Below are 21,500 nucleotides of genomic sequence, written 5' to 3'. Positions count from 1 at the left end.
TTATTTTTATTGTTGTAGAGAGAGGGTCTTGCCTTGTTGCCCAGGCTGGTCTCAAACTCCTGGGCTCAAGCAATGTTCCCACCTCAGCCTCCCAAAATGTTGAGATTACAGGTGTGAGCCACTGCATCTGGACATAAATAATGAGGAGAAAGTTGAAATACCTAGAGTTTGCAGAGCGTATATCAGGCAGACATTTTTTAAAAAAATTAGCCAGCCATTATCTTGTAATTGCAAAGAAAGAAAAGAAAAATTCAAACCAGAGATGACCTTACTCCCTTTTCTTAGTATAAATATAAAACATTTTATTAGTAGTAGTATTTTTTGAGATGGAGTCTCGCTCTGTCGCCCAGGCTGTAGTGCAGTGGCATGATCTCAGCTCACTGCAACCTCCACCTCCCGGATTCAAGTGATTCTCCTGCCTCAGCCTCCCGAGTAGCTAGGATTACAGGTGCCCACCACCACGCACAGCTAATTTTTTGTATTTTTAGCTGAGATCGGGTTTCACTGTGTTGGCCAGGCTGGTCTTGAACTCCTGACCTTGTGATTTGCCCACCTCAGCCTCCCAAAGTGCTGTGATTACAGGTGTGAGCCACCGTGCCCCGCCTATTACCGTTTTTTGAAACAGAGTCTCACTCTTTCGCCCAGACTGGAGTGCAGTTGTGTGATCTCAGCTCACTGCAACCTCTGCCTCCTGGGTTCCAGCAATTCTCCTGCCTGAGCCTCCTGAATAGCTGGGGTTACAGGTGCCTACCACCACGCTGGCTAATTTTTGCATTTTTAGTAGAGACAGGGTTTCACCATTTTGGCCAGGCTGGTGTCGAACTCCTGACCACAGGTGATCCGCCTGCCTCAGTCTCCCAAAGTGCTAAGATTACAGGCATGAGCCACCACGCCCAGCCAGTATAAAACACTTTGTCCATGTTGTTATGTCTTTGCCTATGTTATCCAACCTATATGTACTGCCAGTATGTTATAGGAAACTGAGACTGGTAGTTGATTGGTTTAAGAATTGTTGGTTGAGGGCTGGGTGCGGTGGCTCATGCCTGTAATCCCAGCACTTTGGGAGGCCAAGGCGGGCGGATCACCTGGGGTTTGGCGTTCGAGACCAGCCTGACCAATGTGGTGAAACCCCGTCTCTATTATAAAAATGAAAAAAGAAAAGAAATGTTGGTTAAACTGGGATTATTTGGGAAAAAACAAAAAAGCGTGTATCAGGAAAGGCTAGATTATGGTGTAATAACAAACCCCAAAATTGCAGTGGCTTCAAACAGCAAAGGTGGGTTTTCTCACTCATGCTGTATTGAGTGTCAGCTTGAATTCCGTGCAGCAAGATCATGAAGGTTGTCAGTTGACATAGTAAAGGCACAGAGAGGTCTGGTCTCTCACTAGCAATTAAGTGATCTAGCTTGAATTCACGTGTCACTTCTGCTCATATCTCCTTGGCCAGAATTAATCACATGGCCCCACTCAGCCAAATGGAGTCAAAATGCTGGTCAAGTGGGGAGCTAGAAATACATGGCAAATAGCACTAATGACCACCTGAACACTTTAAACATCTTATTTTAACCAAGAACATTTAAACAGACATCTGTCGTACATAGGACCAAGACCCTTTCAGTATTGGTCCGCCAGTTGACACACATCACATTCTTTTTTTTTTGAAACCAAGTCTTGCTCTGTCACCCAGGCTGGAGTGCAATGGAGCGATCTCGGCTCACTGCAACCTCCGCCTCCCGGGTTCAATCAATTCTCCTGCCTCAGCCTCCTGAGTAGCTGGGATTGCAGGCGTGCGCCACCACTCCCAGCTAATGTATTTTTAGTAGAGGCGGGGTTTCACTATGTTGGTCAAGCTGGTCTTGAACTCCTGACCTCGTGATCCGAACGCCTTGGTCTCCCAAAGTGCTGGGATTACAGGTGTGAGCCACAGCGCCTGGCTTTCTTTTTTTTCACACAGAGTCTTGCTTTGTCACTTGGGCTGAAGTGCAGTGGTGTGAACACAGCTCACTGCAGCCTCAATCTCCTGGGCTCAAGAGATCCTCCCACCTCAGCCTCCTGAGTAGCTGGGACCACAGGTGCATGCCACCATGACTAATTAGTGTAATTTGTGTAGAAGTGGGAGTCTCGCTATGTTGCCCAGGCTGGTCTCAAGCTCCTGGGCTCAAGCAGTCCTCCCACCTTGGCCTCCCAATGTGTTGCGATTACAGGCATGAGCAACTGCGCCCAGTAGAACATCACATTCTTTTATAAACTACATCCACAAACCACAATGAGTCATTTCATTTTTTTAAAGTTTTTATTTTTTTAAGTGGCTAGAGAACCTAAAGACATTTATGAAACAAACCGAGGGCTAAGTCTTCCTAGGTTCTTACGAGCATTTTCATTAAATAATTTACAGTTGCTTTGCATGTACCTAACTTGGCAGCATTTTGTTTTTTTAAGAGATGGAGTCAACTTGCTCTGTTGCCCAGGCTGAGTGCAGTGGCGAGATGTCAGCTCACTGCAACTCTGCGTCCCCCCACCCCACCCCCAGGTTCAAGTGATTCTCCTGCCTCAGCCTCCCAAGTAGCTGGAACTACAGGCACATGCCACCACACCCGCTAATTTTTGTATTTGAGATGGTGTTTCTCCATGTTGGCCAGAGTGGTCTTGAACTCCTGACCTCAAGTGATCTGTCCGCCTCGGCTTTCCAAAGTGCTGGATTTACAGGCGTGAGCCACTACGCCCGGCATGTTTTTCTTTTAACAACCAACTCACTTTTAATCTTTCCAATGCAAGCAATCTGGTTTGTATATAAACAACTGTCTTGCATCAATTTCATTAGTTTGGTAGTAAACTATTAAGAACTTCTGGCGTAAACAAGTAGGATCAAACAGCCACCTTTCAGGAAGTAAGCAGCTTGAGAGACGAAAGTGGAATTGCTTAGTCATAATAGCCTGCTATCCCCAGCAGTGGGCTTCACAGATGAAAAGGAAAGTGTCTTTCAAGTTGGTCGACTGGGTAAGTGAGATGGTTTCAGAGTTTTGTTGCAGTATTACTGATAGAATTTCAGACTACATTTTCATTTCACTTTCTGACATGGGTTCCCATTTTGCTCACTCTGGAATACACCCTGGTATACCTCCATGCTTATGCAATCCAGGGCATTCAAACTCACGTGTGTCCTGATGGGTTCTGAGGGATGGGAAAGCATTAACTAGGTAGAGAACAGGAAGGATGGGAAAGAGATTTTTTTGTGGGGGCGGCAGCAGGGGCCACCAAGTTTGGATTTAATGCTAAGGGCACTGGGAAGCCAATGGATGGTTTTCATTAGTGAGAGAAGGCAGCAAGAATTAGGAGGCGTCACCCAGGCCAGAGATCTTGATGATCTGGACCAACAAGAAGGGGAGAAGTGAGGATTCAGGGAGATTAAGGAAGCTGTCTGTTTTTTCTCCTTCCTGCTTCCGGGTTGGCCTCACATGGGTGATTGACAGGGCACTGGAGGTACCTGTTGATAGCTAACTTGCAGTTTGTGTCCAGGATCTCCAACTCTGTTCGTCCACAATCCAAGTTGGATTTGGAGCTGGGCTCCAGTCAGCCCTGGGAAGCCCCTGGGCAGGGGGCTTAGTGGGGCAGGGAGACTGGGACGAGCAAAAGGGATCTGCCATTTCCCTGGCCACTCCTGTCTCCTTTGCTGGTTGCTTCTCATGTCGTGACTGCTAAAGGGATGTGTCCCAGTCTCTGTCATCTCATCCAGTCTCCATTCAAACACTGATGACTCCCGAATTTCTCTCTCCAGGCCCCGATATCGGTATCTATCTACATTGTTTGGTCAACATCCTAAACAGAAGTAGGCATTCTCTCCCTAACCTCCTCATACAGCCTTGTCTATTTCTCCTCTACCTTCACTCGGTTCCAGCCACACTGGCTCCCTTTTATTCCTTCGACTTTCAGGATTTGTGTCTTTGCTGTTCCCTCCTCTTGGCACACTTTTCCAGTCATCTAGAGGGGCAGGCTGCTCACAGGTCGCTTTCTTGATTTCTCTTACTAACTTTACCTCCCTGTGGGCACATCCCATCGCCCTGTGGTTGTGCGTTTATGTCTCTCCCCAGTGGACCGTGGGCTCTGAGGAACCTGGTCTGATTCGGTCGTCGCCGTATATACTCATTGCCGAGCACAGAACCGGACAGGGTACTCATAACAGATTTTTTTTTTTAAAGAAAAGCTAGCATTTGAGTAGTGACTGCGCCAAGCATTTGATACCCATAAGCACTCTAGGGTTAGATATTACCCACGTTTAAGAAACAAGACGTCGAGGGGCAAATCTTATACAACCACTAGTAAGCGGCTGCGCGGTCATTTCATTTTAGCAGAGCGAATGAGCGAATCCACACAAGGCGTGGGAGCGACGTGAGTGGCGAGAAGCTCGGAGTCGCTGCCAAGGGCGGCGGGCGGAGCCTGGGCGCGGAACTAATGGGTGGAGCCTCCCGGGACCGCTGGCCACGCCCAGGCCTCGCGGGGGCCGCTGGGAGTTGGAGTCCCCTGCCCACCTTGCCACGTCACCGCCTGCAAACCTTCAGCCTTCCCCTCGGGCGCAATCCATACCCTCAGTGGGTTCCCTCTTAATGGGTTCCCTTGTCCTCCCCTCTTCCCTGATGTTTTTTGGAGCGGTCTCCCGGCTCTGCGGGCCCGTAGCTCCCGATAAGATCTCCCGGCGTCCCGAGCCCCGGCACGGAGCCAGCATGGTGTCGCCTTCGTTCTTCTGCCCCCGCGTTTGGTAGGGGCTCCTGTTCCCGCCACGCCCCCTGAAGTTGTTGCTCGTGCGTCCTCACAGGCCCTCCCCTGCGCCGGAGCGGCCTGGAAGACCGCCGAGCCCATACTCCCCTCCTGCCCGCGCCCCCCCGCTCCCCCGCGCCGCCTTGGTACGCTCCGGCCACGCCCCCTCGGACGCGCTTGGTACGCGCCGGGCTCCCCCGCTCGCCGCAGTGGTTCGGCCACGGCGACCCCTCTTCGGCGGCGCGTCCCCCGCGCTTGGTACGGCTCAGCCCGTCTCCCCCGAAGCCGCGCGCTCGCGCCCATCAGTCGGTGGAGGCTGCAGACCCCCGTGTGGCCCGCGGCAGCTCCCCGCCCTCTCGACCCGCGCCCGCCATGGTCCGTCCGCGCCGTGCCCCGTATCGCTCCGGCGCCGGGGGCTCCCTCGGCGGTCGCGGCCGCCCCCCGCGGCCCCTCGTAGTGCGCGCCATCCGCTCGCGCTCCTGGCCGGCCAGTCCCCGAGGCCCGCAGCCTCCTCGGATCCGGGCCCGCTCGGCCCCTCCCATGGTGAGCCCCCCGCCCTTTTTCCAGAGTCTTCCACAGCCCCGCCCCCCCCAGCCCCTACCCCGGGCTCACGCCTTTGTCCGCGGCCCTCTCCGCTCCGGGGTCTCCCCTGTAGCCCGAAGGGTGGTCCCGCCCGGGGCCAGGTTCCCCCGTGGGGCTCCCGGTGGTTCGCGCCGCGCTCTCCCCTTTGTTGCGCCTTCGGGCCGGGATGGGGGGTAGGGGGCGGGGCGGGCTCGAATTACTGCTGACTTCGCGGTCGGATTTGAACGCGGGTCGGGGGCGGCCGACCGGCGGCCGCCACGCGCGTTTGTTTTTCCCGTTGGAAAGTTGCTCGCTCTCCGGGTAGGGAACGTGGAAATGGGGGCGGGGGTTGGGGACGGCGGCGAGGGAGGGGCCCGCGCTTTGTACCAGTGCTCCCAGATGTCGCACCCGTGGGCGTTCTCCCCGGTGCCCGCGCTGTGCCCGTGGAGTGCGCACCTAGAATGTGCGCCGGCGCCCAGATGTGGAATGCCTTGATGGACTGCCGTGAGCCCAGACCGTAAACGTAAATATTCAGCTTCGCAGGTACTTTGGGCTGCATACCCTTCCCCAGACCCAGAAGACGCACAGGCTTTTCAGAAACCGTAAGGTTTACCCGAGGTGGTAAAACTGCACATCGCGACTTTGCAATGTGCACACGGTTGCATCGATGTGAGATTTCCCCAGGGCCCGCGCTCCTGCCCACTTCTTAAATACACTGCCCCGGCAGTGTGGATGGCACAGCGCTGTGGCAGGCCTACTGAAGTCTTAAACAGGCTTCCTGGGTCTTAAACATGGATACCCAGACTCCGATTACCTCCCACAACTTAAACGTAGCACTTCCCTCCCCTGCCTTCGCTCTTTCCTGCAACATTCGCATCTAGTCGTTCAGAAGTGTTTTCTGGGTCCTCAGACATGCCCCGCAAGGCTTTAAAGCTCAGTGCAAGTATTAGATGGAGTTCCCTGTGCACGTAGGGGTGTCAGGCCCGCGCAGTTCTGCACACGCTTGACGAGATGTGAGATTTCCTTTAGGTTGCACCTTAACCGTCGGTTTTAAATGTGATCCTCCCATCTTTATGTGCTGCTCCTGCAGCTGAAGGTATTCCTGGGTTTTAGGCAGGCATACCTGTTCCTTACCAGGGCTTCAGATATTAGCATCTTTGAAGTCCTGAGTCAACCCGCCCTGTTAGATAAGCAGACGTTCAGTATGTGACTTGGACTCTAAAGTGCCGTCGCCTGACTTTTACCCATCTTTGTGGCAGTAAATGCGTACGTGTCGCTGTATATGCGGACTTGTGTGTGCAGTCTAGATATCCCAGGTCCCAGGGCCATAAACAACTTTTATGTTGCAAATATACCCTCATCTCTAAAGCCGTCTCCAGCTGTGCGTTGTTTTTTGTTTGTTTGAGATGGAATCTCGCTGCCATCTCGAAGGCTGGAGTCTGAAACCTCCACCTCCAGGTTTCAAGCGATTCTCCTGCCTCAGCCTCCCGAATAGTTGGGATTACAGGCATGCGCCACCACGCTCGGCTAAGTTTTCTATTTTTAGTAGAGACTGGGTTTTGCCATGCTGGGCAGGCTGGTCTCAAACTCCCAACCTCAGGTGGTTCACCCACCTTGGCCTCTGAAAAGGGTTAACAGGTGTGAGCCACCGTGCCCTGCCGGACTGTGCGTTTTAACTCATCTTCTTAGATGCTGGATGTCCGGTGTGGTGCTGGAAGCCCCAGCAACAACTCATTCAGACGCCAAGACACTCAGGTTTTCTTCCTGATCTTTTGACGATTGCCTAAAAAGCAGAATCACCTGTGTGGGTGGAGACCAGGTTTGTTCAGGTTCATCTTCTTAAGCGTTCACAGACTAAAAGTTTTTCTGTTTGCTAGTACTCTGGAAGGAAAGATCTCCTTGTACTTTATAGAAATTTGGAAAGTACCTGTTTGTAATAAGAAAAAAAGAAATCACCCTTAGAATTTTTTTCCCCTGGCTGGAGGCGCTTACTACAGGTAGATCTCATGGGTTTCCTGCCACCAGGCTGTTTGCGAAGCTTTCCCTTGTTTGCTGTGAGATGTTTTTGGTTTTTTAACAAAGATAAGCAAGGCCAGGCTCAGTGACCCACACCTGTAATCCCAGCATTTTGGGAGGCCGAGGCAGGCGGATCACTTGTGGTCAGGAGTTAAGATCAGCCTGGCCAACAAGGTGAAACCCCATCTCTACTAAAAAAAAAATTAGCCGGGCGTGGTGGCGAGCACCTGTAATCTCAGCTGCTTGGGATGTTGAGGCAGGAGAGTCGCTTGGACCCGGGAGGTGGAGGTTGCAGTGAGCTGAGATCGCGCCACTGCACTCCAGCCTGGGCAGTACGAGTGAGACTCCATCTGAAAAAAATAATAACAAAAAGTGAAAGCCTGGGAGAGTGCCTATGAGCAGCGTTTGTGGCTTTGCTTGGCTTTATTGCTAGAACGTTCTGGCGTTTTGCACGGTTTTGGTCTGTGGGACCCCTCCAGGGGGTGGTGTCCCAGCTGTCTCCCAGTTGTTTCCCCTCCTCCTCGCTGCTTTCTTCTGGATGGTTCGGTCTCCTTTGTGTTTCTTCACCTCCCTGCCTCCCTGGAGTCAGACTGATAAGTCCAGAGAGGTGGGCACTGGCCTGGGCCAGAGGGAGGAGTCGGAACTTTGGGGGGACGGGAGCCTTAGGAGGATTTCAGCCTGGCAAAGACAGGGCAAGCCAGTGTGCAGGACAGACAGTGCAGGCTGGCTTGTGCCTCCCGGGATTGCAAGGACGCCCTGGGCCCAGCATGGGGCACGGGAAAGTCCCCCACAGCTGGCTTCTAACTTGGGTCTGGAGGAATTGATTAGGCACGCAGCTGGGCAAAGGCTGGAGGTGGGGCCGGCTGCTGGTTTCAGGAATCTGCCTGGCCAGTGTCAAGGTGACAGCAGGCTCTGGGAAGGAAGGGTCCCCAGGGAGCAGTGGGAAAGGACTTGAGGACCACGGTGTTGGGGTCCTGAGCGCTGAGCGGAGGGTTTGCACATGGCCCTGTGGGTGTCCAGCAGGGGATGGGGGTCTGAATATTGGGCCAGCCCCTCTGGGGTGCGTGGGAACTGCCTGTCCTTGCAGGACCCTGCCTCAGTTTTCCCACCGACCCCCCAACTCCACTGTAGGAAGGTGCTCGGGTCTTCGGGGCGCTGGGTCCCATCGGTCCCTCCTCGCCTGGGCTCACCCTTGGGGGTCTGGCGGTGAGCGAGCACCGGCTCAGCAACAAGCTGCTGGCCTGGAGCGGCGTGCTGGAGTGGCAGGAGGTGAGTCCCTGTGGGCTGGGACTGGTCTCCAGGGTCCTGTCTTGTCCCCGAGGGAAAGGTGGGGCATCTCGCCCGTGCATGCTGACTTCCCTCCTGCCCATGCAGAAGCGCAGACCCTACTCTGACTCCACTGCGAAGCTGAAGCGGACCCTGCCCTGCCAAGCCTATGTGAACCAAGGCGAGAACCTGTAAGTGCTGAGGCTGGGGCGGCTAGGGCGGTGGCGGGGGCTGGGGCCATGGGGATCAGGGCAGCCCTCTCTGACCTGCTCCTTCCCGCAGGGAGACTGACCAGTGGCCGCAGAAGCTGATCATGCAGCTGATCCCACAACAGCTGCTGGTGAGACACGCCCTGCCCTGCCCCCACCACTTCGACACCCCCATGCCCAGCTGGCCCAGCTGACCCAGCTGTCTGTCCCCTGTCACCCCCAGACCACGCTGGGCCCCCTGTTCCGCAACTCCCAGCTGGCACAGTTCCACTTCACCAACAGAGACTGTGACTCCCTCAAGGGGCTCTGCCGCATCATGGGCAACGGCTTCGTGAGTGGGGCGGGCTCGGGCATGTGGGGTGCGGGGGGTGTCCCCCTTGTAGAAGTGCAGCTGGAGGCAGTGCTCTACCCACAGCCTGGATGGGGGCTGGGGGTCTCCCCTGGGGTCAAGGGTAGCCCTCGTGGCCTCTAGGACCCCAGGCATCCTCAATAGAGCACCGGGTGAACAAACTCAGCTTGGGAGACCTCCGGCTTCTGCATCTGTGCCCAGCTGTGGGTAGCCTTGCTGGGGCCCAGGAGCCTGTCAGGGACACACGGCGTATGTCAGGGACCTGGTAAATGTGTGTGCTAGGCACAAACGCCAGCCAGGAGGGAGAGGTGCTCTGGGGCTCAGCCTTCTCATCTGTAAAATGGGGCTAACAGGATCTGTGCTTCCTAGGGCCACCCGGAGGACAGCTGGAAGAGGGGAGTTTGTATAAAGCACTTGAAACTGTGGCTTTAGTACCTAGTGAGTGCTGGGTGAACCCAGCTGGTGAGGCTGTTTAGGTGACTGGGATTCTGGTGCTGCACAGGGCAGAAAGTGGGGGTGTCGGGCTGTGGAAGATGGCGGGTGCTGGGGAGGAGGCAGGGATGGGGTGGGACCAAGTTGTCTGCCCAGAGGACCTGGCTCTGGGGACTTCCCCAGTCCCTGTTCCCCTTTGGGATATTCTGCCTCTACCCCGTCTCAGCTGCTGCTTGGAGGTGCCATGGCTTCTGCTGGGGCCTGCCTTCTCCCTCACGGCCTGGGCAGACCAGGGCTTGTGCCTGGCCTAGGGTCTCTTAGCTGAGCCTTCACCATTTGCCGAGGGCCGGTGTGTCCGGGCCCCGAGTTCCCAGTCTTTAGGGAAGGTGGACCTCCACACTCGCCCCCTATTCATGGCCCTGGGAGGGTGACTGCGTGACTCTAGGAAGACCAGGGACAGGGCCTGAGTGGGTACTCCCTGGGCTGGACCCAAGGTCGAGGGGTTAGGCTGGCAGCCTGTTGGGGACTGCACTGTGGGGGACGGGCACACCCCTTCATCTGGGCACCACAGTCAGGCACATCTGTCAGGCCGTTCTCCCACATCCCATCCAAGAGGCACCAGTACTTCATCTGTTGAGCCTTTATGTGGCACCGATCGTGTACACTCTTATGCCATTTTACCAATGAGGAAATGGACTCCGAAAAGCAAGAGGTGGCTGGTGTTAGGTGACACAGCTAGGAGGCAGCAGAGTTGGGGGGGGGCACCGCCTGCACCCTTAACCCCCAGGCCAGGTCACCCCATCAGGCGGGCAGGGGGTGGGAGGTGGTGCCTTCTCGGTGTTCTCGCCACAGCCTGGGTGCCGGGCGGCAGGGTGGGGGAGACGCTAATGGGCACTGCACGGGCTCTGAGAGATCCCACGCCAGTGGCCATGGCCTTGGCTGTGGGGGCCTCTGCCTGCTCAGGAGCTCCCTTCGCCCCCTCCAGGTGGGGCAGTCCTGGGGTGGTGGGGGCACGGCGGCCCTGGGCCGTGCCCTCAGGTCCTGCCCCTTTGCCTCTGCAGGCGGGCTGCATGCTGTTTCCCCACATCTCCCCCTGTGAGGTGCGCGTGCTCATGCTCCTGTACTCGTCCAAGAAGAAAATCTTCATGGGCCTCATCCCCTACGACCAGAGCGGCTTTGTCAGCGCCATCCGGCAGGTCATCACCACCCGCAAGCAGGTGTGCCAACCCAGCACAGCCCCTATGGGGACAGCGCGGACTTAGGCCCGGCCACCCAGGTTGTGCAGCCGGACTTGCTGCGGGTGGAGTGTGATGTGATGGCTGGAGCAAGGAGCTGCAGAGGAGCCAAGGGGAGGGGGTGGGTTCCCACCAGGGCTCCGCGGAAAAGTGGCCACTGGTGGGGGGCTCTGAAGGGCCGGAGGGTGGGTCTTGGTGGCAGGGGTTGGGATCATCACGAGGCTGGAAGGCCCTGGCCTGTGACCATGTGTCCTGGTTGCACCTTGCCAGTTGAGGCAGACTCTGTGGGCCCCCAGCTGAGGGTCCGGCCTGTCTCAGTGCATTGGGAGCCTTGGGGGGCTGTGTGCAGGGGAGGGGCAGGGCCTGTTCCTGGGAGCCTGCTGGGGCTGACTGGGAGGGAGGGCGGGCCCCAGGACAAGCAGGTTTCCTGGGAGCCTGGGTCCCTCTTGCCACCCCCTTCCATTCCCGCAGGCAGTGGGACCTGGTGGCGTCAACGCAGGCCCAGTCCAGATCGTCAACAACAAGTTCCTGGCGTGGAGTGGCGTCATGGAGTGGCAGGAGGTGAGCCCTTGGCAGCCCTGGGATCCCCGAGATCCTCGTGGATGGTGGCTGGGAGGGGACATGGGCGTTGGGCGCCCAGCCCTGAGGGGCTCCTCTTTGCCTCTCCCCCAAAAGCCCAGGCCTGAGCCCAACAGCCGGTCCAAGAGGTGGCTGCCGTCCCACGTCTACGTGAACCAGGGAGAGATCCTGTGAGTGCCGGGCTGGGGGCGGAGGCGGCATCCAGGGGAGCCGGGGCCTCCTGACCCTCGTCCCCTCGTGCCGCCCCGCAGGAGGACCGAGCAGTGGCCGAGAAAGCTGTGCATGCAGCTCATCCCGCAGCAGCTGCTGGTGAGGGCCTTCCCAAGGGTGGGGCCGGGGCTGGCTGAGTGGGGGCGGAGCTGCAGCAGGCCCGGCTCTAAGGGGTCCAAGGTACCCAGCCTGCTGTTGTGTAGGGACTGAGCAGGGCCAGGGCAGCCATGACCTGGAGGGCTGCCAAGAGATCCCAGAGCGGCTTCCCCAGGATTCCAGGGTCGGGGCTGGTTGAGGAGGGGGAGTGAGGGGCAGAGATGACATTTCGTGAGCTAGTGGAAGACGTGAGCGCCTCGGTTTGGTCCTGAGCCCAGGGGACCCAGCAAGCTTCGAGGGGGAGGCCGTGGTGGCAGAAGCCAGAGCCGGGGGTCCCCTCACTTCTTCACAGACCACCCTGGTGCCGCTGTTCCGGAATTCACGCCTGGTGCAGTTCCACTTCACTAAGGACCTGGAGACGCTGAAGAGCCTGTGCCGGATCATGGACAATGGCTTTGTGAGTGGCGCTGGCAGGGCCCGGCCAGGGTAGAGGGAGGCAGGACCGCTCACGGCCGTGGACGTGGGAGAGGAGCTGAGCGCTATGTCCAGGAAGGCTGGGGAGAGGGTGACTGGCTCTGGGGGTTCTGTGCTGTCCCCACTGCACTGGACAGAGGGGCACTGTTACCAGTTGTATGGGGCTCCCCCTCCTCTGCCACGTCAGGGTTGCTCTCCCCAGGGGCAGGTGCCTGTCACTCCAGGTGTCCCGATGGAAAAACAGGCCCTGGCAGCTTGTGCCACATCCCAAAGGTCCCTTGCCGGGCGGGGGGGGCCTGTCTGTCCCCCGCAGGGCCCCACAGTGTCTGGCGGTCATCGTAGCAGAGTCCGCTTGTCTCTCGGGCTGTTTCTCCATCTGTGAGGTGGGAGGGTTGGAGTTCACCTGCTGACGTCCACCTTCCGTTTGGGCCACACCTGGCAACTTTTGTCCCAAAACTACCTTAGAGTTACCTTCAACTCAGTCTGTCACAAGGCCATTTGTGCATCGGAGGTCTGGGTGTAGATGTTTTTATAGTAAAGAACTTTCGAGACTCCCCTCGGGCCAGGCACAGTGGCTCACGCTAATAATCCCAGCACTTTGAGAGGCAGAGGTGGGTGGATCACCTGAGGTCAGGAGTTTGAGACCAGCCTGATCACCGGGGCGAAACCCCATGTCTACTAAGAATAAAAAAATTAGCTGGGCAGGGCGGGCACCTGTAATCCCAGCTACTTGGGAGGCTGAGGCAGGAGAATCACTTTAATCCAGGAGGCAGAGGTTGCAGTGAGCCGAGATCGTGCCACACACTCCAGCCTGGGTGACGGAGTGAGACTCCTTCTCAGAAGTTTTCTCGGGCAACCCCGGAAAGGCTCCACGTGCCCCAGCCCTCACCTGTGCTGGGCTGGCTGCCGCAGGTCCCTAGGGCTCCTGAGTTGGAGTCGTGGCCAGTTGCTCAGGTGGCGTGGCTTGGGTGAGGTGACCCCAAACAGCCTGGCCTGCCCCGGAGCTCTGAAATGCAGGTTCCCGGGCCTCTCGCTACAGAGCCTCTTGGCCACGGTGTCCTCATCGTAATAAGGGGGCCCACCTCGGGGGGTGAGGGGAGTGTGAGGACAGCAGTTAGGCAGCGCCTGGCCGATGGAGCCCACGGCATGGTGCCCGCCTGGTTGGAGGGATGCTGGCCCCTGTGGTGCTGTCTGGTGACACCATGCCCTGTGCCTGCCAGGCTGGCTGCGTGCACTTTTCCTACAAAGCGTCCTGCGAGATCCGCGTGCTCATGCTCCTGTACTCCTCGGAGAAGAAAATCTTCATCGGCCTCATCCCCCACGACCAGGGCAACTTCGTCAACGGCATCCGGCGCGTCATTGCCAACCAGCAGCAGGTCCTACAGCGGAACCTGGAGCAGGAGCAGCAGCAGCGAGGGGTGAGGCAGCCGGCCCCCGGCCTGTGCAGCTCCTCCCCGCCCTTCCCACGTGCTCACCCCCGTCTCTCATTCCTCCCCACAGATGGGGGGGTAGTGGCTACCCCAGGCTGGGCCCCTCCAGGAGTCACAGACGAGGCCCCTGCAGAGACTGGTGAGTGGTGACCCTGTCGAGTCCAGGAGGGATTCTTGGGCCTGTGGGGGTAGGGGTGGGAAAGCAGCAGGGCGACCTTGGCCTCGGGGAGAGCAGAGCAGAGCAGAGCAGAGGGGGAGGCACAGTGTTCTCGGTGGTCCCAGGCTTTCTAGGCAGTGGCAGCTGCAGCCCAGGGCCGCAGGTGCTGGGTCCAGGCCTGGGCAGGGCCTCTGCTCACAGGGATGTGGGGTCTGCTTGGGCGCCTGTGGCCAGCAGCCCCCACTGCACCCCCGCTCCTAGGTGACACACTTCTGAGCAGGGGCCCCTGGGGACTTCGACTGCCCAGCAACATGGAGGATGGCATCCTGAGGGCTCAAGGACGGTCCCCACCCCTGTATGTTTCCCCAATAAAGCCTTTTAAAAACCTGCCTGCCCCTCTGCTCACTGCCTGATGCCTGGCAGCCCAGGTGCTCGCAGGTACCAGGCCCTGGGTTCAAGTCCAGTGCCGCAGAACCTGAGGCCAGGGTTTTGTCCTTGGGGGTCATGCCAGGTTTTGAACTTTGTGGCCTCACCACCTGGGGCTAGGGAGCTACACAGCCCCCTGGCCTGGCCTGTGCATGCCCCAGTCTATAAAGTACCAGTGCCAGGTCCCAGCAAAGCTGGAATCCCCGCTGAGGCCCCACCGTTTGTTACCTGAAAATGTCCCGAAAGCCTCCATCCATGTAAGAAACTGCCAGGCCTGGACCCTCCCCCATGCGACCACCTTCCTCCCAGCAACAGGCCGGCCAAGTTCAAAGAGAAACAGCATTTATTGTGGAGGGAGCTGGGTGGGTCAGCCCTCAGAGAACTGGCAGTACAGCCGCTCCAGCCTCGGCTCCAGGCACAGGCGGAATGGGATCTCCAGGATGGCAGTGAAGCCTTCCGCCAGCGTCGGGGCCTCGAACTGCTTCCTGGCAGTGGTGGGGACAGTGAGGGACAGCCCAGCTTATGGGGCCCAGCCAGCACCCTGCCCCCTGCGGGCCCCAACCCTACCTGTAGCCGTACATGACCATGTCTGACACGGGGGCATGTGATGAGTCTGTCATCTCGCGAAACTGGGGGGACAGAGGAGGGGGCAGCAGGCCCAGGGGTCATGGGAGGGGTGGGAGTGTGGGGGTGCGGCCTGGGGGTGTCTGGGCCAAGTAGGCTCACCCGGTTGTTGTGGCGTGCCTGCTCCAGAGTGGCAGTGAAGAGGAAGCAGCGGCAGGGGACGCCCACGGCTCGGGCACACTGGACATACCTGTGGGGGAGGAGCCAGATGTGTAGGCCCCCCAATCCCAAGCCCACCCCCACCGCAGCGCACCACCGTTCCACTACCTGGCGCGGCTTGGGGCGTCCGGGTTTGTGTTGTCGATGGCAACCCGTTTCCCTTGCTTCAGGGCCATCTCACAGGCGGTCACGCAGCGCTGCCAGGAACCCAGTGTGTCCTGGGGGCACGAGAAATCACAAACGGGGTTGAGGGGGGAGGCAATGATGGAGGGAAGTGTCCCCAACAAGCTGAGAGGTGGAGAAGGAACTGGAGAGACAAACCCTGTTCACGTGGACGTATCCGGCTGACACGAGGTGCTTCTTGAGGAAGGAGGACTTCCCGGCTGTGTGGGAAGCAGGGTTGGTGGGTGGCCTAGGACCCAGGTGGGGCTCAGGGCATCCCGAGGACGGGCTGGGCACTCACCCCCAGGGAATCCCACGGCGACCACCACCTCCGGGCTAGAGCTCAGGAGGGCCCTGGACTCGGGGAGGCAGAGAGGACCGGAGCGGGAAACGGTCCTCTGCAAGGGGCGGGACACGCACATGAGACCCCCTCCATCCCAATCCCAGGAGCCCTCCCCGTCCCTGTCCCCCTCCTGCTCCCACCCCAGGGCCTCACTGGGTCAAAGGCGGGGAGCTCGAAGCCAACTGCTGGCCACTTCAGGAAGAACTCCTCAGGCGTGGCGAAGGGCAGGCCGAGGTTGAGGGCAAACTGGGGGCGGGGACAGATATCAGACACCAGCGCCCAGGGTCGGGCTTGGGGCAGGGGCCAGGGGCCTCACCAGGCGGTCCGCACAGGAGAAGTCTTTCTTCTTTCGTCCTGGGGCCCAGTTGGCCGGGCGTCCGGCCGCATCTGGAACACACAGCACACCCGTGTCCACCAGCCAGCTCGGAGGGAGGGAGGGTCCCAGCCCGCCCTGAGCAGCCCCCAGGCCCTTACCTCCCACGAAGATGCTGTCTGTGATGGCGATGGGCGTGCCCTCGTTGGCCTATGGGAGACGGCAGTGAGGAGGCCCTTCCCATAGCTGTCCACCGCAGGGGGATAGGGCTGCTCCGCCTGGTCTGTGCCCCGCATCAGGCCTCCTCTTCTGACCTTCCATGTCCCCACCGTCCAGCTCCTGGCCCTCGTGGTCTCTCCACGCAGCCCCCTCCCTCCAGGCCTCCACCCCCGCCCATTCCCCACACGGCCGCCAGAGGGAGCCTGCCCAGCTTCAGCTCCTGCCTCCCTCAGGGCAAAAGCAGTGCCCCCTCCCTGTAGCCTTGTCCTCTCCCTTCCCTTGCTCAGGGCCAGCTGCATGGGCCTCTCTGTCCCTAACCAGCCCAGCCTAGGGGCTGCCTCAGGGCCTTTGCACTTGCTGTCACTCCCACAGGGACCACTTTCCCCAGGTGTCCATGTGGCTCCCTCCTTGCCCTGCCTTTTAAGCCTTTCCAAAGATGTCACCTCCTCAGGCCATCCCTGCCCACCAGGGCTGAAACGATGCCTGCTTTCTCCACCTCCTTCCCTCCCACTGTTTCACACGCTAGTCTGCACATCGAGTCCCGCTGGACGAGACTGTCCTGGTCACTGGTATTTTCAGTTCAAGAATGTGCTAAACTTTACAACAAATGCACACACAAACGAACAAAGAGATGAACAGCTTCTCTCTCCAGTACTCTGATTTAGAACGTTTAGGAGCACTGGCCTCATAAACCAACACCTAGAACGTGACAGCAAAAAACAGAAGGCAGGACCGAGAGGACAGAAGGAGGGAGGAGGCTGGGACCAGAGGCCTGGAAGTGAGGGGCTGGAGCAGGAGAAAGGAGGGAGGCTGGGCAGGCTGAGAGGCTCACCTGCTCCTGCAGATGGTCCCACATGCCCGTCACTGGCTTCCGGTACAAGCCTGTGTGCGTGGCCACCAGCACCTGTGGATGGGAGGGGCCCCCCGCCTCAGCTCCCCCTCAGGCACCTACTGGATGCTACCCCAGCCCTCACCCAGCCAAGCAGAGCTAAAGCATTTGTAGTTGATGATGGGTTCCTATCAGCATCATCCCTGAGGCCTCCACCCCACCCACCCCAGGGTCTGACACCCTCTCTCTGGATCTCGGTCCTCCCACATAGCCCCTCAGTCTCCCAGCCATACCTGGAAGGGAACCCCCAGCTTCTCCACCACAGCCTCCACCTTGGCCTTGAACTCCTCAGCTGGCAGCTTCCGACGCCCGATGCTCATCTGGTTGGTGAAGATCACTAGCTGGGGAGCAGAGGGTATCACGAGGTGCCCTGCTCACCAGGGCCCTGGACACGCGCCCATGGAGGCACCGCCTGCATGTACCTTGTAGCCTTTAGCTTCCAGCTCCCGGAGCTTACGCGGAATCTCTGGGTACAAGATCCTAGGGCAGGTAGGAAGTGGCAGGGTTGACCTGGGGCCAGAAGTGGACTCCAGGCCTCACTCACTCCCTTCTTTTGCCTCTTATCACCTCCAGTCACTGGGGCCAGTGGGGAAGACCTTCCCAGAGCGTGTGGTGATGAGGGTCCCATCCAGATCAAAGCCAGCCACCTGGTGTCACCAAGGAAAGAGGAACAGCGGCACTGTGACACCTCTGACCCTCCCCACTCACAGGCTGACTCACACCAACCCTGCCAGGCAGGGTGTTACCACTGCCATCTCACAAATGGGGAGACTGAGTCACAGAGCACCTCCATGTCAGGTATCCGTGATGCCGCTGAGTGCCGCCAGATTTTGTAATCTCACTGTCTCCTGTTACTTCCTATGCCCCCGGCCCCAGGATTCCAGTCTTTAAAATGTGGGTTAATGTCTTACCCAGCCTCCTCCTTCCCCTGGCCGCCTACACCTCAGAGGCCTAATAACAGTGAAAATAGGGCCGGGCACGGTGGCTCACGCCTGTAATCCCAGCACTTTGGGAGGCCGAGGCTGGTGGATCATGAGGTCAGGAAATCAGGACCATCCTGGCTAACACAGTGAAAACCTGTCTCTACTAAAAATATAAAAAAATTAGCTGAGCATGGTGGTGGCACACCTGTTGTTCCACCTACTTAGGAGGCTGAGGCAGGAGAATTGCAGGCAAACGTTGCAGTGAGCCGAGATCGTATCACTGCACTCCAGCCTGGGCAACCGAGCAAGACTCCGTCTCAAAAAAAAAAAAAAAGAGGAACCCCACCACCTTCCTCCTCCTCCTGCCTGCGGGCCCCCCTTTGCCGTCAAAAAAAAAAAAAAAATAGTGGAAATAAAAACAGGAGCAAAGCTTTGGGTGCTAACTGCATGTCAAGGACTATGCCACGTGCGTTTTATCGAATCAGCATCACAGAGATGGGAGACATGGGACTCAGAATGTGGCAGTAACAACATTTGAACTCGAGTCTCTCTGGACCTAAAAAATACTCATAATTGCTCCTACTGAGACGGTCATGGTTATTGCCGATTACTGGGTGGTCACCGTGAGTCATGCAGGAGCTGACATACATCCTTTTCCCCACTGCTTACAATGACCCCCGTGTTTGTCATCAGGCCCATTTCTGAGAATAGTAAGTAAAGGCTAAAAAGAAGTCGAGAGACAGCACACAACAAACCTAGGACTGAGTCCCAGTCTGTGGCGGCTCCCTCAGGCCTCGGCGTGCCCCTCACCTTGCTCTGGGGTTTCACCCCGACTGCGGTGAACACTAGTAACTTCTCCAAGTTCTCCCAGCCGGGGGATGACTTCCGAATCCGCTTCTTCAGTGGCTCAGCATCCCTCTTCTCCTCTTGGGACACCGGAGGGGTGCCAGGTGGAGTATCTGGCCGGGATTCTGGTGTGCGGGTCTCTTCCCAGCGCAGGGTCAGTGGGTGGAGGCCATTGACCAAATACAGTGTGTCCCCCACCCCCAGAGAGCCCTCCAACCCCGGCTTCAACTCCTGGGTCCCGGCAGTTGAGGGGTTAACACCCAGCTGCAGAAAGAGAGGGAGGAGCTGGGACGGGCTCCCCCACCGGGAGCGTCCTCCAATCAAATACCCAGCAGAAGGATCTGCCTTTCCCCACCACTAATCAGACCCTTAAGCCCCACCTCTTCCCGCCGTAGCACCAATCAGGGCTTTGGAAAGGTTACAGGTTTCCAGCCCGGCCCAATTTCTTTTTTTTCTCTTTTTTTTTTGGAGACGAGAGTCTTGTTTTGACGCCCAGGCTGGAGTGCAGTGGTGCAATCTCGGCTCATTGCAACCTCTGCCTCCCAGGTTCAAAAGATTCACCTGCTTCAGCCACCCGAGTAGCTGGGATTACAGGCACCTGCCACCACGACCGGCTAATTTTTGTATTTTTAGTAGAGACACGGGGTTTCGCCATGTTGGCCAGGCTGGTTACGAACTCCTGACCTCAGGTGATCCGCCCGCCTGAGCCTCCCCAAGTGCTGGGATTACAGGCGTGAGTTACCGCGCCTGGCCGCCTTGTCCGATTTCTAAGGGGTTGGACGGGTACCCACCCCATTAAAACGGGCAACACTTCTTTCTTTACTGGACAGGCCCCCTTCTCTCCGAGCCGTATTTTTTCTTTTCTTGAGACAGGTTCTCACTCTGTCACCTAGGCTGGAGTACAGCGTGGTGATCACCGCTCACTGCAGCCTTGACCTACTGGGCTCAAAGGATCCTACCGCGTCAGCCTCCCGATTAGCTGAGACTACAAGGACGCGCCACCATCCCTGGCTAATTTTTTATAGAGAGAGGTTTCACCTGGGTTCAAGCGATCCGCCCACCTGGGCCTCCCAAAGTGCTGAAATTACAGGCGTGAGCCACCACGCCAGGCCCCAACCAGATTTTCCTAATGTAACCTTTCACTGATGGCTTGCAATTCCTCCCCAAATCCCATCCCCAAGCCTTACTGCCCCTTGCAGAGGCATTGGTACCTGTTTCACTGCCACTGTCCGGGTCTCAGGATCTGCGACCAGCTCCACTGAGGATTGAAGGGGTGAAGTCAGGATTTGTATCCTTGTATGATTGGTTCCCTCATTTCTGGGGAGTGCGGCATGCCTCAGGCTACAGCGTCCATTCGGGAGGGAGTAGGGGGCAGTTTATTTCTACCTGGGACTGGCTGCTTGACATGCCATAGCCAGACGGTGGCACTAGAATTGCCTGACACTGGTCCTTGCAAAGGACAGAGAGGTACCTTTCTCTGTAAAACTGGTTTCCTCCTTGACAAAAAAATGTGGCTAGATGCAGGTCTTGGGGCTTGGCCTGTTACCGTCCATCCCAACCTAGCGACATTTACTTTTCCCCATAGGACCATTTTTTTCTTTTGACAAGAGTCGTCGTCTGTTTCCGGATTTTCCTATAGGCCTGAGTATCATCTGCGCAGTGAATATCCTCCCGAAACTGGCTCCATCCCCTCTTCCCGAAAGGATCTGGCTAATTCTAAATCAAGCACAAACGTTCTTTCCTGTGCTCCCTATAAGAGCACCTTCCGACTTCGGGGCCGGCTGCACCACGCAATCCCGCGTAGCGGCCAAGCAAGTCCCTCTAAATTGTCCCGCTTCTGCAGCAGGCCACACCCCCTCGTGCTCAGGCCCCGCTCACCTTGAGTTCTGGAGCACTTCCGGTCCGTGACCTGGGTCAGGGGTCCCCTGCCCAGGACCAGGGCTTGCCCGTCTGAAGGCAGGAAAATTGGAGGCGCTCCCCCTGGGGTGCTCTCGAGCCACAGGCGGCCCAGGGCCTCCACCTCGCCCATCCTGGGTGCGGGCCCTAGGAAGCAGGTAATGCGGCTTGAGCGGCGCACATCCCCAATTTGCTCCAGGAAGTCCCGCCTTCTCCCACCTCCCCTAAGAACTTTTCACAGGAAGTCCCACCCCCTCGCCTGCCGCGGGTCGCGACGTTTCCCAGGCGACGACGCGTGCTTCATCTCTCCGCGAGCTGGGATCCTCACTTCCCAGGGTACAGGCCGAGAGCCTCGCACGTACCTCCGCCCCTCCCCGCACTCACCCTGGCCAGCTGCTCGGGCTTACGGCTGCTTCTGACTAGGGAGGTCCTGCCCGAGGCGCCCCGCCTGCCACTCGGCCGGCGGTTCTCAGTTCCTCGGCGGAAGGAAATGACTCGGCCTCTCGAGAGGGCGGGGCCTGTGTTCCTCCCACAGTAGCCACGCCCCTTCCCTCGACCCTTGGCCTCTTAAGGTTCCTCGGCAGTTCTGACCTTCATCTCTCTTACTGCAACGCGAGGCTTAGGCCGGTAGCGGGGACCGAATCCTCCATTCTCAGATTTGCCTCTTTCCACTTTGACTTCTTTTTTTTTCTTTTTTTTTTTTTGAGACAGTTTCACTCTTGGTGCCCAGGCTGGAGTGCAATGGCGCTATTTCGGCTCACCGCAACCTCCGCCTTCCGGGTTCAAGCGATTCTCCCGCCTCGGTGTCCCAGATAGCTGGGATTACAGGCATGCGCCACCAAGTCCGGCTAATTTTATATTTTTAGTGGAGATGGGGTTTCTCCATGTTGGTCAGGCTGTTCTCGAACTTCCAACCTCAGGTGACCCGCCCGCC

At 57.9% G+C, this 21,500-nt stretch overlaps 2 protein-coding genes across 9 annotated transcripts; one reads left to right on the top strand and one right to left on the bottom strand.

Annotated features, from left to right (window-relative positions):
* Nucleotides 1–2,946: 2,946 nt before the first annotated feature.
* Nucleotides 2,947–14,153, top strand: PTOV1 (PTOV1 extended AT-hook containing adaptor protein). Of its 3 annotated transcripts, none has more exons than XM_012461031.3 (13): nt 2,947–2,997; nt 8,461–8,598; nt 8,704–8,786; nt 8,878–8,935; nt 9,028–9,135; nt 10,647–10,802; nt 11,292–11,381; nt 11,496–11,569; nt 11,651–11,708; nt 12,058–12,162; nt 13,400–13,597; nt 13,680–13,748; nt 14,028–14,153. In XM_012461031.3, exons 1-12 carry the CDS (start codon nt 2,962–2,964, stop codon nt 13,689–13,691), a joined length of 1,116 nt encoding a protein of 371 aa, XP_012316454.1. In that variant the 5' UTR covers nt 2,947–2,961; the 3' UTR covers nt 13,692–13,748; nt 14,028–14,153. The 3 variants fall into 3 exon arrangements, with proteins under 3 accessions (XP_012316454.1, XP_012316449.3, XP_021524237.2); XM_012461026.3 differs by lacking the exon at nt 2,947–2,997 and adding an exon at nt 4,961–5,295; XM_021668562.2 differs by lacking the exon at nt 2,947–2,997 and adding an exon at nt 4,961–5,295 and having other exon boundaries at nt 14,004–14,033.
* On the bottom strand, nt 13,475–20,789 carry PNKP (polynucleotide kinase 3'-phosphatase). Of its 6 annotated transcripts, none has more exons than XR_010344236.1 (17): nt 20,549–20,789; nt 19,882–19,928; nt 18,635–18,955; nt 17,469–17,548; nt 17,324–17,381; nt 17,135–17,242; nt 16,845–16,916; nt 15,955–16,003; nt 15,797–15,867; nt 15,634–15,726; nt 15,439–15,535; nt 15,297–15,358; nt 15,084–15,193; nt 14,919–15,006; nt 14,760–14,821; nt 14,421–14,677; nt 13,475–13,570 (listed from the first exon to the last, which is right to left on the bottom strand). XR_010344236.1 is itself a non-coding variant. In XM_012461009.2 (16 exons), the coding sequence occupies exons 1-16, from the start codon at nt 20,697–20,699 to the stop codon at nt 14,560–14,562; spliced, it is 1,587 nt and encodes a 528-aa protein (XP_012316432.1). In that variant the 5' UTR covers nt 20,700–20,789; the 3' UTR covers nt 13,796–14,559. The 6 variants fall into 6 exon arrangements, 4 of the variants coding, with proteins under 4 accessions (XP_012316444.1, XP_012316432.1, XP_012316435.1 ...); XR_010344237.1 differs by lacking the exon at nt 13,475–13,570 and adding an exon at nt 13,715–13,789; XM_012461009.2 differs by lacking the exon at nt 13,475–13,570 and having other exon boundaries at nt 13,796–14,677.
* Nucleotides 20,790–21,500: the final 711 nt, after the last annotated feature.

The sequence above is a fragment of the Aotus nancymaae genome, unplaced genomic scaffold (genome assembly GCF_030222135.1).
Source record: "Aotus nancymaae isolate 86718 unplaced genomic scaffold, 86718_ANA_hifiasm-v0.15.2.pri h1tg000028l, whole genome shotgun sequence".
In the NCBI taxonomy this organism is placed as follows: domain Eukaryota; kingdom Metazoa; phylum Chordata; class Mammalia; order Primates; family Aotidae; genus Aotus; species Aotus nancymaae.
Note: the sequence above shows the minus strand (reverse complement) of the source record. Positions and strands in the feature narration are given on the sequence as shown.

Excerpts from the sequence above, each read along its gene's own strand:
- PTOV1 (XM_012461026.3), top strand. The coding sequence starts at position 5,125 with ATGGTCCGTCCGCGCCGTGCCCCGTATCGCTCCGGCGCCGGGGGCTCC. Across the intron at positions 10,803-11,291 it reads TCATCACCACCCGCAAGCAG|GCAGTGGGACCTGGTGGCGT; the intron begins GTGTGCCAACCC and ends CCATTCCCGCAG. Across the intron at positions 11,570-11,650 it reads GTGAACCAGGGAGAGATCCT|GAGGACCGAGCAGTGGCCGA; the intron begins GTGAGTGCCGGG and ends GCCGCCCCGCAG.
- PNKP (XM_012461009.2), bottom strand. The coding sequence starts at position 20,699 with ATGGGCGAGGTGGAGGCCCTGGGCCGCCTGTGGCTCGAGAGCACCCCA. Across the intron at positions 17,243-17,323 it reads TGGAAGCTAAAGGCTACAAG|CTAGTGATCTTCACCAACCA; the intron begins GTACATGCAGGC and ends TCTGCTCCCCAG. Across the intron at positions 15,727-15,796 it reads TCTCCTGTGCGGACCGCCTG|TTTGCCCTCAACCTCGGCCT; the intron begins GTGAGGCCCCTG and ends CCCCGCCCCCAG.